This window comes from Impatiens glandulifera, chromosome 1 (assembly GCF_907164915.1).
Source record: "Impatiens glandulifera chromosome 1, dImpGla2.1, whole genome shotgun sequence".
In the NCBI taxonomy this organism is placed as follows: Eukaryota; Viridiplantae; Streptophyta; class Magnoliopsida; order Ericales; family Balsaminaceae; genus Impatiens; species Impatiens glandulifera.
The window spans coordinates 21661892-21676391 of NC_061862.1; the positions used below are offsets into that span (position 1 = coordinate 21661892).

The 14500-nt window shown below is 33.6% G+C and overlaps 1 protein-coding gene across 1 annotated transcript; it reads left to right on the forward strand.

Moving 5' to 3' along the window:
• Window positions 1-12533: 12533 nt before the first annotated feature.
• On the forward strand, window positions 12534-14016 carry LOC124920730 (WD repeat-containing protein 20-like). The gene is made up of 5 exons (XM_047461286.1): window positions 12534-12539; window positions 13011-13107; window positions 13179-13266; window positions 13358-13463; window positions 13551-14016. Exons 1-5 carry the CDS (start codon window positions 12534-12536, stop codon window positions 13890-13892), a joined length of 639 nt encoding a protein of 212 aa, XP_047317242.1. The 3' UTR covers window positions 13893-14016.
• Window positions 14017-14500: the final 484 nt, after the last annotated feature.

A 14500-nucleotide genomic window follows, 5' to 3' on the forward strand; every position in this document is an offset into this window, starting at 1 on the left:
GGAATTGTCTTAGAAACTGGATCGGTATTGATAAATCTTGGGCTGTCCTCGGTGATTACAACGTAACCAGAAACGAATCTGATCGTAGCCCAGAATCTGAAATTACTCGGGATATGATTGACTTTAATGACTGCATCAGAGATACGGGTTGTATCGAGCCTACCAATTCTGGGAACTTCTTCACTTGGTCTTCTACGAGAGGGAATGAGCAAATTAGAAAAAGTAGAATTGACAGATGTCTGGTAAATGAGAGCTGGATTAACCAATTTCCGAGAAGTCAACTTCATGTTTTGAATCCGGGTATATCTGATCACTGCCCGATTAAATTGTTCTGGGAAAAGGAAGAAAGGTTCAAAAGGCCCTTTAAATTTTTCAATTTCTGGATGGATAATGATAAATTCAAGGGTATTCTCGAAAGCATATGGTCAACAGATGTCAGAGGTTCCAACATGTACAGGGTTTCTGAGAAGCTTAAGCTCATGAAGAATCATCTCCAAAGCTTTGACAAGAAGAAGTTTAGTAATATCTCCTATAGAGTTCTGGCCGCTAGAGAAGAACTGGAAGGGGTTCAGAAAAAGTTATTAAGGGATGATAGTGATGAACAACTCAATGAAACGGAAAGATATGCGCTTGAAAACTTTAGGAAACTGAGTCTGCTTGAAGAGAATTTTGTTAGACAGAAATCAAGACAGAGCTGGCTTTCGTTGGGTGACAAAAACACAGCTTTCTTCTACAGAAAATGCAAGGCTAAAAACATGAGAAATAATGTGTACATGCTGAAGAATGATGATGGTGAATATGTTCATGGTAAAAAAGGTGTCCAAGATCTGGCTATTGATTTCTATAAACAACTTATGGGTACAAGAAAGCAGCATCAAAGTCACCTGAATACCTTGTATCAAATTATTGATAGGAAAATCTCTACAGAAGATAGTCGCGAGTTGATAAGATGGGTCACGAAGGTTGAGGTTAAAAAAGCTCTGTTTAGTATTGAGGGGAATAAAAGCCCGGGTCCTGATGAGTTTAATGCACAATTCTTCAAAGATAATTGGTCGGTTGTGGGCAAAGATGTTACTGATGGGGTTATGGAGTTTTTCAAAAATAGGAAGATGTTAAAACAATGGAATACAGCGGTCCTAACCTTGATCCCCAAAACTGCGGTACCTGAGAAAGTACAAGATTTCAGACCAATTTCCTATTGCAATGTGATTTATAAAATAATTTCAAAAATCATTTCTAAACATTTTAAAAATGTAATAGGAAAAATAATAAATCTTAATCAATCTGCATTCATCCCCGGTAGGACAATCTCTCATAATATTCTTCTCATGCAGAGCCTATTAAAAGGCTACGGGAAAAAGAAAATATCCCCTAGAGTGACTTTCAAAATAGATATCAAGAAAGCTTTTGACTCTGTTAGATGGGAAGCCATTCGAGACTTTCTGGTTGTTTATGCTTTTCCTATGATTTTTATCGATTGGATTATGCAATGCGTTTCATCATCCTGCTTTGTTGTTAGCGTCAATGGAGTCCACAAAGGCTATTTCAAGGGTGAAAACGGGGTAAGGCAAGGGGACCCCCTCTCTTCTTACCTTTTCGTAGCTATCATGGCGATCTTTGAGAGCATCTTCGCGATGTTCCGAAAGAATCGTCCATACATCTTTCACCCATTCTGTGAGGTAGAGGAGATAACACATTTATGCTTTGCTGACGATTTGTTCATTCTAGCGCACGCAGACGTTGATTCCATTAAAACTATTAGGGTTACACTAACGTTCTTTTCTGAGGTAACAGGTTTAACTATTAATGAAAGCAAAAGTGTGGCATTTTATGGAGGCGTGAAGGACGAAACAAAGCAGGACATCTTCAACATCATGAACATCAAGGAAGGCAGCTTTCCCATAAGGTACTTAGGAATTCCGTTAACTGCGAAGCAGATCGAGATCTCACACTATAAGCCGCTGATTGAAAAGGTAAAAAACACGATATCTGGCTGGGCAGCAAAAAAACTTTCTTATGCAGGGAGGATCGAACTTATCAAAACCGTGGTTATGGGCATAGTTGGCTATTGGGCGCAGCAAATGGTCATTCCGAAGAAGGTAATGAAGGAACTCGACACGCTGATGAGAAACTTTATCTGGGGTAGTAGTGGAAGAGGAGGAAAGAAAGTCAAATGGACCGCTCTCTGCAAACTGAATGACGAGGGAGGCATCGACTTGAAGAACTGTATCGAGTGGAATAAGGCTCTAACCTTCAAGCATATGTGGGCTTTGGAGCGCAATCAGGAGTCACTATGGATCAAATGGGTGCATACAAGGTTTATGAAACACGAAACCAGTATCTGGACCTGCAAAATTCACGAAGGTATGAGTTGGTCTCTAAAAAAGATTCTTAAACTAAGAAGCGATATTGCAGATCTTTATGACATCCGACTAGGGGACGGGAAAGACACTTTATTCTGGCATGACCCTTGGTTTGAAAACCAGCCTATCATCGACAAGGAGGAGTTTCAAAATACTCGTATCAGAAGGGACTGCGCAAAAGCGAAAATTAGAGACATCAAAGACGGGAATTGGAACTTGCTCTTGAGAAGAATTCTAGAAGGAAAGAGGATACTTGATCATATAAGTAACATACAACTACACGACAGACCGGATATTCATGAATGGAAAGCTGAGGACAATGGGAAGCTGGTATTGAAGAAAATATGGGAGGTAATCCGAGAAAAAGCGCAGTAAGTAGAATGGGCTACTCTTGTATGGTCAACGAAGATTATCCCTCGACACCAGTTCATTCTATGGCTCGCCTTCTGGGAAAGACTCAGCACTCGTGATCGTATCAGTAAGTATATGAGCATCCCGGACGCGAGCTGTCTTCTATGCATAGGAAATGAAGAAACCATAGATCACCTATTCAGGAGCTGCTGTATTGCTTCGGAGCTTTGGGACAGATTCTATAAAAGGCTGGAGCTAACCAGTTTCCCGAGCGAATGGAATGAAATCAAAGAAACAACACTACTCAAAGTCAAGGGAAATAGATTTGCAACAAGCGTGTTCAAGTGTGGCTTTAGAGCAGTGGTGTATAACATTTGGCAAGAACGGAATGTAAGGGTATATGACAGAACCCGCAGGAGCATTGACGAGTTATGGAAAGATATTATATCGGATTGCAGCGCTCTCGCGGGAACGTGCAGAAGAATTCCAAGCACAGAGCAGAACTGGAATATCTGCAGGAACTGGAATTTACCGTTTTTTAAACTCACTAGAATTGAAAGCATTGTAAACAAATAATTCATTTACATTCAGAATGTTACGACTTCAAAATCATTCTAGGCCTGTCTAGAATGATCTCTTAAACTCGTGGTTTTTTTTTCGTTTTGGGGAATTTTTAATGAAATGACGCTAAGTCATTTTTCCCAACAAAAAAAAACTAGAAGCTCTTGTACCACCACTATAGGTGTTTTTACCACCACTTCGGGTGCTTATACCACTAGTGCAACTTTTGTAGAGGGTATCTCGGCTTCTGCAGATGATGTCTTTTTGAAGAACTTTTGGAGGGCAACCCTAAAATTTTCATCATATAGTACTTGGATGGAGGTCTCATACAATAACCATGTGTCCCATTTGTTTTGTTTTGCTGACTCTCTTACATCTGTCAGCATTCGTGTGGCTTTTAAAAGATTCTGTGTAGAAGTATCAATGAGACTAAATGCTTCATTGGCAACCTACCCTAGCTCAACCTCATCCTCTGCAATATTATGTAATGTCTTTTAAGGCGTTGCCTTTTTAGGATCTACCATGTCTCAAACACCCCATCTTCCATTGTCTCATGTTAAGACACTCCCACAACTCCCTATGACTCATGCTCCTCCTCATTTTCCATATGTTGGGTGTTTGTAGGTGGAGGTGGAAATGGATGTGGAAGTGGAAGGTGTCCAACATCACTTCCACATATGAATCCTCCTTTTGTCGACTCCATGTTCAACTTTTTGTTCAACTTACTATCAACCAACATAACAATATCAGAAATCGGTGTTCATGAGGTATTTGAAGTTTAGGGTTACAGACCATATACAAGTAGCACATCTGAAAACATATATATTCAATATGTTAAAAATATTTACATTTGAATAAACTACCAAGATAAAGTATTGATGACAAATATTACTTACGAGGAAAATTGTTTGTTGTCCTTGAAAATGACGACTTTCGTTTCATTTATCGCATGATTCAACTAATCCATCAAGTATGAATTTTCACCAATTCAACTTTGAGATATTATGAACATCTAAAATAGATTTCAGAATTGTAATCCTACAAGTACAAAAATAGATTTGAGGATTATTAACAATACATAGAAGTGTATATAAATGAATGATATTTTGAAATGTAAGTTTTGGGATTAACTCTATACTTGGATTGTTGACTTGAATGTGTTGTTCATAGAAAGCAGTTGGCAACATATAGTACTGTCAGTCTATCTTAAATTTATTGTCAGTTGTTGTACTCTCCAAAATTTTGTTTGGCATTTCGGTCACTTTAGGACCGTCACTTGTATTTTCCCATGGACTCCTAAACTCCGTCAACTTGTAGTCGGGGAACTTGGTCTCGTTTTCGACGTATTCTACAATTTTTATTTCTCCTTTAGGGATGCCCAATACGTACTAAACATCATCTTCTTCGAATTTTAATTCCTCGCCACTCTGTAGGATGATTGCACACCTTTTATAGTTAAATGATCTGACGAGGTATCGAGAGAGTTTGCTAGGGCATTTAGAAAGGTATAGTGACAGAAGACTTCCAAAGCATGTGGCCTTCACCGCCTCTCTTTATATATCAGATAGTCATTGAATAAGATGGTAAAAGGCATACGACGAGGTCCTAGTCAAAAATATGTTATGGGTAACTTTTATTTATTTTTAGGATAGTTCAGTTGTAGTTTTAACTATACTCTTTGCTATCTCTTTTTGGAAAGGGTTAGATGCTACATTCCTTTTATATACACTAAAAAACAAATAAATGAATGAACTATGAAACTCGCTAAATAGATAAATAGATAACAAATAAAATTCGGGAAAAAAATCACACCGAAAGATTCATTTTTGGGGAAAAAACGTCCCGAAAATGAATCTTCATTTATGGGAGAAAATGTCCTGAAAATGAAGACTCATTTTTGGGAAATGTCCCGAAATATTTATTTTCGGGAAAAAACGTCCTGAAAATTAATCTTTTGGGAAAAAATCGTCCCGGAAAAAAAAACACATTAAAAGATTCATATTATATATTTATTTGATTTCATTTTTGGGGACGTTTTAATCCAACCAAAAACATATTTTCATCCGCTCTAACTAAAAAAAGTTCTAATCGCAAAATCCTAACAGAGAAAAGCTAGTCGCAAAACCCTAATTGAAAAATGCTAAATCATATTCTCGAAAGTTCAGACATAACCCAAAACATCAAACAAATATACAATATATCGGGATCAAAATATCAAACAAGCATACAATATATCGGGATTTTACCTTGGTGACTTGGCAAGAATAAGATCCTCCTGAAATGAAGACGAAAATACATAGGTTTAGAAACGGTGAGAAACAAAGAAACGGAAATGAAGAGAAGACGGGAGAGACTTAAAGACTTACCATTTCGAACTTTTAAGTTGGAGAAGGAAGAAGATGCCGAATAAATAGCCAGAATCGCTAGCTGAAAAGGAGGGAAGAAGAAGAAGACGTTGAATAAGAATAAGAGATTTCACTAAATAAATATGACAGATTTTGTGTAGAGGTTTCGTCTAAGGCGAAGAGGGAACTGAAAGGACGCCGAAGAGGGAACTAAAGAAAAGATAGTGAAAGAATTGAGGAAAATAGAACAAATATATATAATATCTTTTTTTTTTAAAAATTGTCAATGTGAGGCAACGTTTGGATTCGTGACTTTGTTTTCGTTTCTCGATCATTTTTCAATAAAAAATATTTGAGAGATGTGGTTGGAGGACATGGAGACCAATCCTTAATTATTATAATAGATTTATTCAAATAACCTTTAATTAGTCAAATTAGGGGAGGCTTAGAGCTTGTTTGATATTTTTTTTTTTAGTTTTTATATGAGTTTTGAGTAAAAAATTTGTTTGATTTATTTTCTATAAAAACATGTTTTTTAGTTTAATGATTATTCTACCTTCTAAATAGATGATATTGAAATATGAGAAAAAAATATTAAATATTGAAGATACTAGCATGTATTCTGTGCATTTGCACGAGTAATAATAATATAAAAAACCGTGAAAAAAATATTACGGTAAAATTTTTATGGGCGGGTCAACCCACAATCCGACCCAAGTATCAATTTACTCTCACATATATCTAAATTAACCACAACTCTCGACCCGGCAATCCATACACTTTAAAAATTAAGCATCATTATATATATATATATTAGTTAGTTAAAAAAGTTGAACTTATATCGTTAAAATGTCACGCGTTTATCAAATTTTGGGTTGAATTTAAAATATAAAGATGCGGCTATACGGCTTTCGCGCCAGGTATTATTCCCCCATTTCTCTTCTAAAGCGAGATGGGAGATAGTAGCCACCAAATCCCTATTCTTATCAAAGAGAAGGAATAAGAAAAACCGAAATATCCCTACTCGAAGAAAAAGTCCTACCCTGGAGCTGGAACAGCTTCAAAGGCCAACTCTTGAAGATTTTCGCCATTTGATCTGAGTCCTGATCTTCTTCCAGATTACTCTCAGATGGATTTATTCCAGGTGAAGGCAATCTTTCTGGTGCCGAAATGACTTATCCTAGTTGGTTAAAAAGTTGTATTTTTTTTGTTAGGTTGTGCAAGTTCGAACCATACCTATAGCATTTTTAATTTTATTTTTAACCGTTTTAAGTTTATGGGCGGGTCAACCCACAATCCGACTCAAGTATCCATTTACTCTCACATATATCCAAATTAACCACAGCTCTCGACCGGCAATCCAGACACTTTAAAAATTAAGCATCATTATATATATATATATATAGATTAGTTAGTTAAAAAGTTGAACTTATATTGTTAAATGTAATGCGTTTATCAAATTTTGGGTTGAATTTAAAAAAAATAAAGTGTTATTAGCTTAGTTGGTTAAAAGGTTGTACTTGTTTTGTTAAGTTGCAAATTCGAACCATACCTATAGAGTTTTTAATTTTATTTTTAACCGTTTTAAGTTTATGGGCGAGTCAACCCACAATCCGATCCAAGTATCCATTTACTCTCACATATATCCAAATTAACCACAGCTCTCGACCCAGCAATCCGGACACTTTAAAAATTAAGCACCATTATATATATATATATATATATATATTAGTTAGTTAAAAAGTTGAACTTATATTGTTAAAATGTCACGCGTTTATCAAATTTTGGGTTGAAGCATCATTATATATATATAGGCGGGTCAACCCACAATCCGACCCAAGTATCCATTTACTCTCACATATATCCAAATTAATCACAGCTCTCAACCCGACAATCCGGACACTTTAAAAATTAAGCATCATTATATATACTAGCATGTATTCCGTGCATTTGCACGAATTATAATATAAAAAATCGTGAAAAAAAATATTACGGTAAAAATTTTATGGGTGGGTCAACCCACAATCCGACTCAAGTATCCATTTACACTCACATATATCCAAATTAACCACAACTCTCGACCCGGTAATCCGGACACTTTAAAAATTAAGCATCATTATATATATATAGATTATATATATATATATATTAGTTAGTTAAAAAGTTGAACTTATATTGTTAAAATGTCACGCGTTTATCAAATTTTGGGTTGAATTTAAAATATAAAGTGTTATTAGCCTAGTTGGTTAAAATGTTATCTTTGTTTTGTTAGGTTGCAAGTTCGAACCATACCTATAGCATTTTTAATTTTGTTTTTAACCGTTTTAAGTTTATGGGCGAGTCAACCCACAATCCGAACCAATTATTCATTTACTCTCACATATATCCAAATTAACCACAGCTCTCGACCCTATAATCCGGACACTTTAAAAATTAAGAATCATTATATATATATATATATATATATATATAGATTAGTTAGTTAAAAAGTTGAACTTATATTGTTAAAATGTCACGCGTTTATCAAATTTTGGGTTGAATTTAAAATATAAAGTGTTATTAGCCTAGTTGGTTAAAATGTTGTATTTGTTTTGTTAGGTTGCAAGTTCGAACCATACTTATAACATTTTTAATTTTATTTTTAACCGTTTTAAGTTTATGGGCGAGTCAACCCACAATCCGAACCAAGTATCCATTTACTCTCACATATATCCAAATTAACCACAGCTCTCGACCCGGCAATCCGGACACTTTAAAAATTAAGCATCATTATATATATATATATAGATTTTAATAGATAAAGAAAATGATGAGTTCAAATTTTGCTACAAAATTTTAATTTTTAGTTTAGCTACAATGATGGATTATAGTTCGGAAACTTTCATATTTTTTGTGAATTAAACAATTGCAATATTTGTTACATATTTTTTGCGTTAATTAAACGTCGCTAATTAGATTTATTTTATTTTGTTTAAGATGGTACTTGAATTTACTTTTTAATGATTATATATATAAAAATTAACGAAGAAATAACATTATATATATATATATATATTAATTATTATATATAAATAAAAATAAAAATAAAATATATAATATTTCATAGTATTACTATAAATATTAAAATAAGAATGATTGGACGATGATGAAGAAAAAAGATGAAAGGGCGTCATTTCATTAGCCGAAAAATAATAAAATATTTCTATTTATTCTCTATCCTTTTATATATATATATATATATATATATATATATATATATATATATATATATATATATATATAATATAAGAAAATAAAATATTAATACATAAATTAATGAGACTAGAGAATTTATTATTATTATTATTATTATATGTTTATTTACAAATAAAATAAAAGAATAAAAGAAAATATATGATGAGAAAAAATAATATATATTTAAAAATAATTAAAAAAAATAAGAAAGAATATATATAAAAAATTATTTTTATATTTTTAATGATGTTATTATATATATATATATATATATATATATATATATATATAAATATATATAAAAATAAATAATGATGTTTAATTTTTAAAGTGTTCGGATTGTCTGATTAAGAGCTGTGGTTAATTTGGATATATGTGAGAGTAAATGGATACTTGGGTCGAATTGTGGGTTGATCCGCCCATAAACTTAAAACGGTTAAAAATAAAATTAAAAATGCTATAGGTATGGTTCGAACTTGCAACCTAATAAAACAAGTACAACATTTTAACCAACTAGGATAATAACACTTTATATTTTAAATTCAACCAAAATTATATAAACGCGTGACATTTTAACAATATAAGTTTAACTTTTTAACTAACTAACTAATATATATATATATATAATTATGCTTAATTTTTAAAGTGTCCGGATTGCCGGGTCGAGAGTTGTGGTTAATTTGGATATATGTGAGAGTAAATGGATACTTGGGTCGGATTGTGGGTTGACCCGAAATTTTACCATAATATTTTTTCACGGTTTTTTATATTATTACTCGTGCAAATGCACGAGATACATGCTAGTATAATCTAATATCATTAGCAAAATTGATTAAAGATGAGAATATGATGTGCATATTTGATGAAGATTTTTGTAGGACCGTAAATTTGTTAACAAATTTCAGCTTGGGAAAAAATAATTATTTTTTCTTCTAATCGTTATTTTTTTAATTAAAGACATTTCTAATAATTTCTAATAGTAGTTCTAGTGAATTTTCATCTCATGTATGTTATTGATTGTATTAGAATGCATAAAATACTTGGTCAATATCCATCTCCTAAAGTGATGAATGATGTCTACCCTGATTTGGGAAATAAGATACGTAAATCATTGTAAAGTTTGTTCCATTTCAAAAATGGAAAGATTGTCTTGATAGTTGTTCTGTTTTAAAAAAATGTTTTGAACTTATTCATGTTGATCTTTAGAGACCTTATTAGGAACGTTCAATAATTCAAATTTCTTTTATATATATATATATATATATATATATATATATATTATTAACCATACTAGATGTTTATAGTAATGCACTTGGATTTTTTTTTCTCAAAGATAAAATATATGTATTTAAAAATATGAAATTTTTTATTACTTTGGTGAAAAATCAATATGAATTTTTAGGTAAGAAGTGATAATGACATTGAATTTATAAATTCAAAATTAAATATATTTTTTAATTCTTTAGGTATTTATCATCCATAAAAAAATGTGTGCATATTCTCCACAACACTAGTAAAAAATTGATTATTAAGGAGAGCAAAAACTCTTGGAGAAAACTCAAATGCCTTCGGTGATAGTCTTCGTGAAAAGAAAAGAGTATTTGCGAGAGCATATTTAGTTATCGGAGATAAGTATTTGCGAAGGCAATCAAAAGCCCTTGGTGAAAAGAAAAGAATATTTGTGAGGGCAATCAAAGGCCCTTGGTGAAAAGAATAGAGTATTTGTGAGGGAAATCAAAGACCTTTGGTGAAAAGAATATAGTATTTGTGAGAGCTATGCTCTCGATAAAGATGGTATATTTTTACTAATGATTTTTTTTAATTAATTGTATATTTTTACTAAAATAAAACTATTGTAAACGGAATAATTACCTATTTAAACCAATCAAATTCAAATAAAAATCGTATATAAATTAAAAATACCAAATTTCATATACCAAAATCCCAAAAATACAATTAACCTAAATCTCAATTCATCCAATATACCGATCAAAGTATTAAAATATAAAATTAATGAACACAACTTCGGTCCTCTTGAATTCAAAGCTGTCTGAACTCAATGAACACAACTTCGATGAAAGATCGTCGGCTGAAGTGTATCTAGAAAAATCAATCATATCAAATCTGCTCTATGAACAAGGAGTGTTCCTTTGGTTTCAGTTGCAGATGTATCAACATCACAAACAAAAACAGCAACCTAAAAAAAAAGTTGAACTGTGTATGAATGCATCTATACAAGGACTTCAATAATAACATATAACAGCAGTTAGCAAGCAAATGTTTACCTTTGCATTTTCCACTTTCTTTATAGTTCTTGGCAATGGCCTTTGTATACCCAGTAATGATCTCGCTTGGATGCAGTCCCATCCCAATTAGCTCTTCTGCACCTTGAAGCAGCTCCCCGCAAACGAAACTGTGAGGTTCGCACTATCTCCTATTTACTCTTGTTGAGCCTTACCTGCTAAAACTAAAAGCTTAAAGCTTAGCAGTAGGATGCTGAACCTTGAGCTCACTTCCAATGGTAGCTGCATCATTAGTCAAAAAAAGCTTGTCATCCTAAACAGCAACAGCATATTGCAAAACATGAGAATAAACAGCATATTGCAAAACATGAGAATAAACAAAGAACCACAAATCAGCTTCTTCCCTTCCATTCTCATCGTTTCCTCCAACTATTCTAGTTTTAAACTCACCATTTTTACTGTCTAAACTATTAAAACGACAATCTAGAGCTGTAAAACACTAAACGCAACACGAACAAACAAAGCTAAGCAAGAAATGAGTTCATACATGTTAGCTCCTGGTCGAGAAAAAACAACTCGTAAAAGTCATCTGTACAGAATGTAAACATCCTAAACAGCAACAGCATATCGCAAAACATGAGAATAAACAAACCACCACCACAAATCAGCTGCCATTCTCATCGTTTCCTCTAAGTATTCTCGTTTTCAACTCAACATTTTTGCTTTCTAGAGGTAGAAAACACTAAACGCAACACGAAGAAACAAAAAAGTAAATAAAACATCAGGAATTGTATCGATTCTTATAAGGAAAACTTCACAACTAACATAGATGTATGTAAAGTAGGTCAGTGTTAAAAGAGAGAGAAACCTGAGGACGTTGAATAATTGTAGTGGAAGGAAGAAGAAGAGCTGATAAACCAGAGACGGACATCTTGAGCTTCCAATGTTTATAACCATCTTGTTCATGCCTGAGATTTGAAAAAAAGAGAAAGTATCATATTTAGTTCTCTCCAGAATCTCTGTTTTCAACTCCTCGTATACGAAAAGGCAAGCCTCAGAATTTTTATATATTTTGTGAATAAAAAGTCCTTGCAAACAAACTGTATTAAAAAATGAAAGATTTATGGAACCTTTCAACAAGAGATGAACTTCTTATTTGATGGTCTTGGTCACTACTAGTTGGTTGCATTCTCTGGGAGAACATATTAAGCTTCTGTATAGGATATACAACTTTACTTGAACATGATATGTTCTACTTCTATAGGCTGTACATTTGTATCATTGATTTCTAAGGAGACCCGAAGATTATGAAGGGGAAAATTACAGCTCTAACAGTACCCGGAAATGCATTTCAGTGAGGCCATGAGGCCCATGACCATCTCAATTTAATGTTTATGAAGTAGAAAAACGTAAGGAGGTCCAAGTCTCACATCCATATGGGGGTCATTTTTTTAAATGTTCAAGTTTGTATTAATAGAGCTTTCGCAAAGACAACCTCTAATATTACAACCAATGTTTAAATGAAGCTTTGAACGCGTTGAATTGGTACACATAAATTATGTTATCATCAGTTGTACTCGTTCAGTACTCTTATGAATGTTTTATTTCAGAAATTCTAATTGCAGTAGAACTATTAGTCTTAATGCTGTTGTTTGTAAATCTGCCATGATAGATATTTGATTCCCAAACTATGCAACACAATAATCATATTTTCTTAAACTGATGTCTAAAATGTGGTTAACGGGATACATTTGAACCAAGATGGCATATCACTTGCCCCCTTTTTTATTTTGTAGTGTCACAGAACTGTCTAATCTTTTATCTATTCATTGTTTTCAATTTCTTATTCCAAAGAAATGATTAAGTTTCAGGCTTTTGCTTAACTCCATCAATGTATTGTTGGTTGTTGGCAGAGTAATCCTATTGCACGATGGCACATTTGTCGAGCTTCCATCAATGCTATTGCCTTCTCCGCTGATGGAAAATACTTGGCAACTGTTGGGAGAGATGGTATATATGTTTCATACATTTTGAATAGCTGCAAATTGTTGATAGGTTCTGATGGTGATTTGTTAATCTAGGTTACTTGCGAGTTTTTGACTACCACAATGAACTCCTGTTTTGTGGTGGAAAAAGCTATTATGGTGCCCTTCTATGTTGCGCCTGGAGGTAAGAGTTAATAACTTTTTCTCTGCAGAACCTATAATTCCATTCCTCATTTATAGAAGATTTCTGAACATTTATATATAATTCATTCTAGTGCTGATGGAAAATATATCTTGACCGGCGGTGAAGACGATCTAGTTCAAGTTTGGAGTATCGAAGATAGGAAAATAGTTGCATGGGGAGAAGGGCACAACTCATGGGTATGCTTTAATAATGAGGGGGAGTGGGATATACATTTTTTGAATAGCTTAGTCACAGAACAGATTTGTACATTTTTTGTCCTACAGGTGAGTGGAGTGTATTTTGATTCATACCAGTTAGCTCCAACTCCAGAAGTCGACATGGAAACGAATGTGGTTTACCGTTTCGGTTCAGTTGGTCAGGTGTGTTTTTACTGTTTATGTTTAGCATATATTAATTGTGAATCAAAATTGTTGAATGGTCTGTTTATTTTGAATACACTTGAGCAGGACGCCCAGTTACTTCTATGGGATCTCGCGATGGAGGAGATTGTAGTTCCAGTTCGAAGATGCGTGCCAGGTGGTCTCCCACATTCAGCGTTGGGAGCCAATCGTCTCACTGGGACAACACAGTGCCAGCTGGCTCCCTCATGTCAGCTCCAAGAATGAGAGACGTTCCTAAACTGTCCCCCATAGTGGCTCACCGCGTCCATTCAGAACCCTTGTCAGGGTTGGTTTTTACTCAAGAATCTGTCATCACTTCATGCAGAGAAGGCAATATCAAAGTCTGGTTAAGACCGTAAAAGCTTTTAGTCACAAATGAGTACAGACTGAAACCTAATTTGGGTTATTACTATTAAGTTATCAAAAATCCCCAAACAACTTGAGAAGGATTAAGAGAGGCAGAGTTGTACAAAGTTGACACGACTGTATACAAGGATGATGGAGTTTGTTCTTCCTATAATCATCCCCTATTAGACAGACAGAAAGACAAGCCTTGTTCCTTCATTGAGTTTGTGTCTCACAATCAATAAACAATAAACCCATCTTATAATAGCCTTCTTTCTTTCTTTCTTTATTTGGTTTGTAAACTAATTGGCATTTTCAAAATTTCCTAACAATGTATGTTTGTGGGATGGATTTATTCAATTATAAATTCTTTTCCTTTTAGCTTATTTACATAGAGCAGCATATCAAAAGACAACATCTCTCCATATATTTAGCTCAGAATTAAGTTGTTACAACATGTAATAAACTGAAGGATTGTCTGCTGGTGT

What these genes read in the sequence shown, in the direction of transcription:
- LOC124920730 (XM_047461286.1), top strand. An exon ending in CTTCTATGTTGCGCCTGGAG is followed by an intron (nt 13,267 to 13,357) that starts GTAAGAGTTAAT and finishes AATTCATTCTAG; the next exon opens with TGCTGATGGAAAATATATCT. An exon ending in GAGAAGGGCACAACTCATGG is followed by an intron (nt 13,464 to 13,550) that starts GTATGCTTTAAT and finishes TTTGTCCTACAG; the next exon opens with GTGAGTGGAGTGTATTTTGA.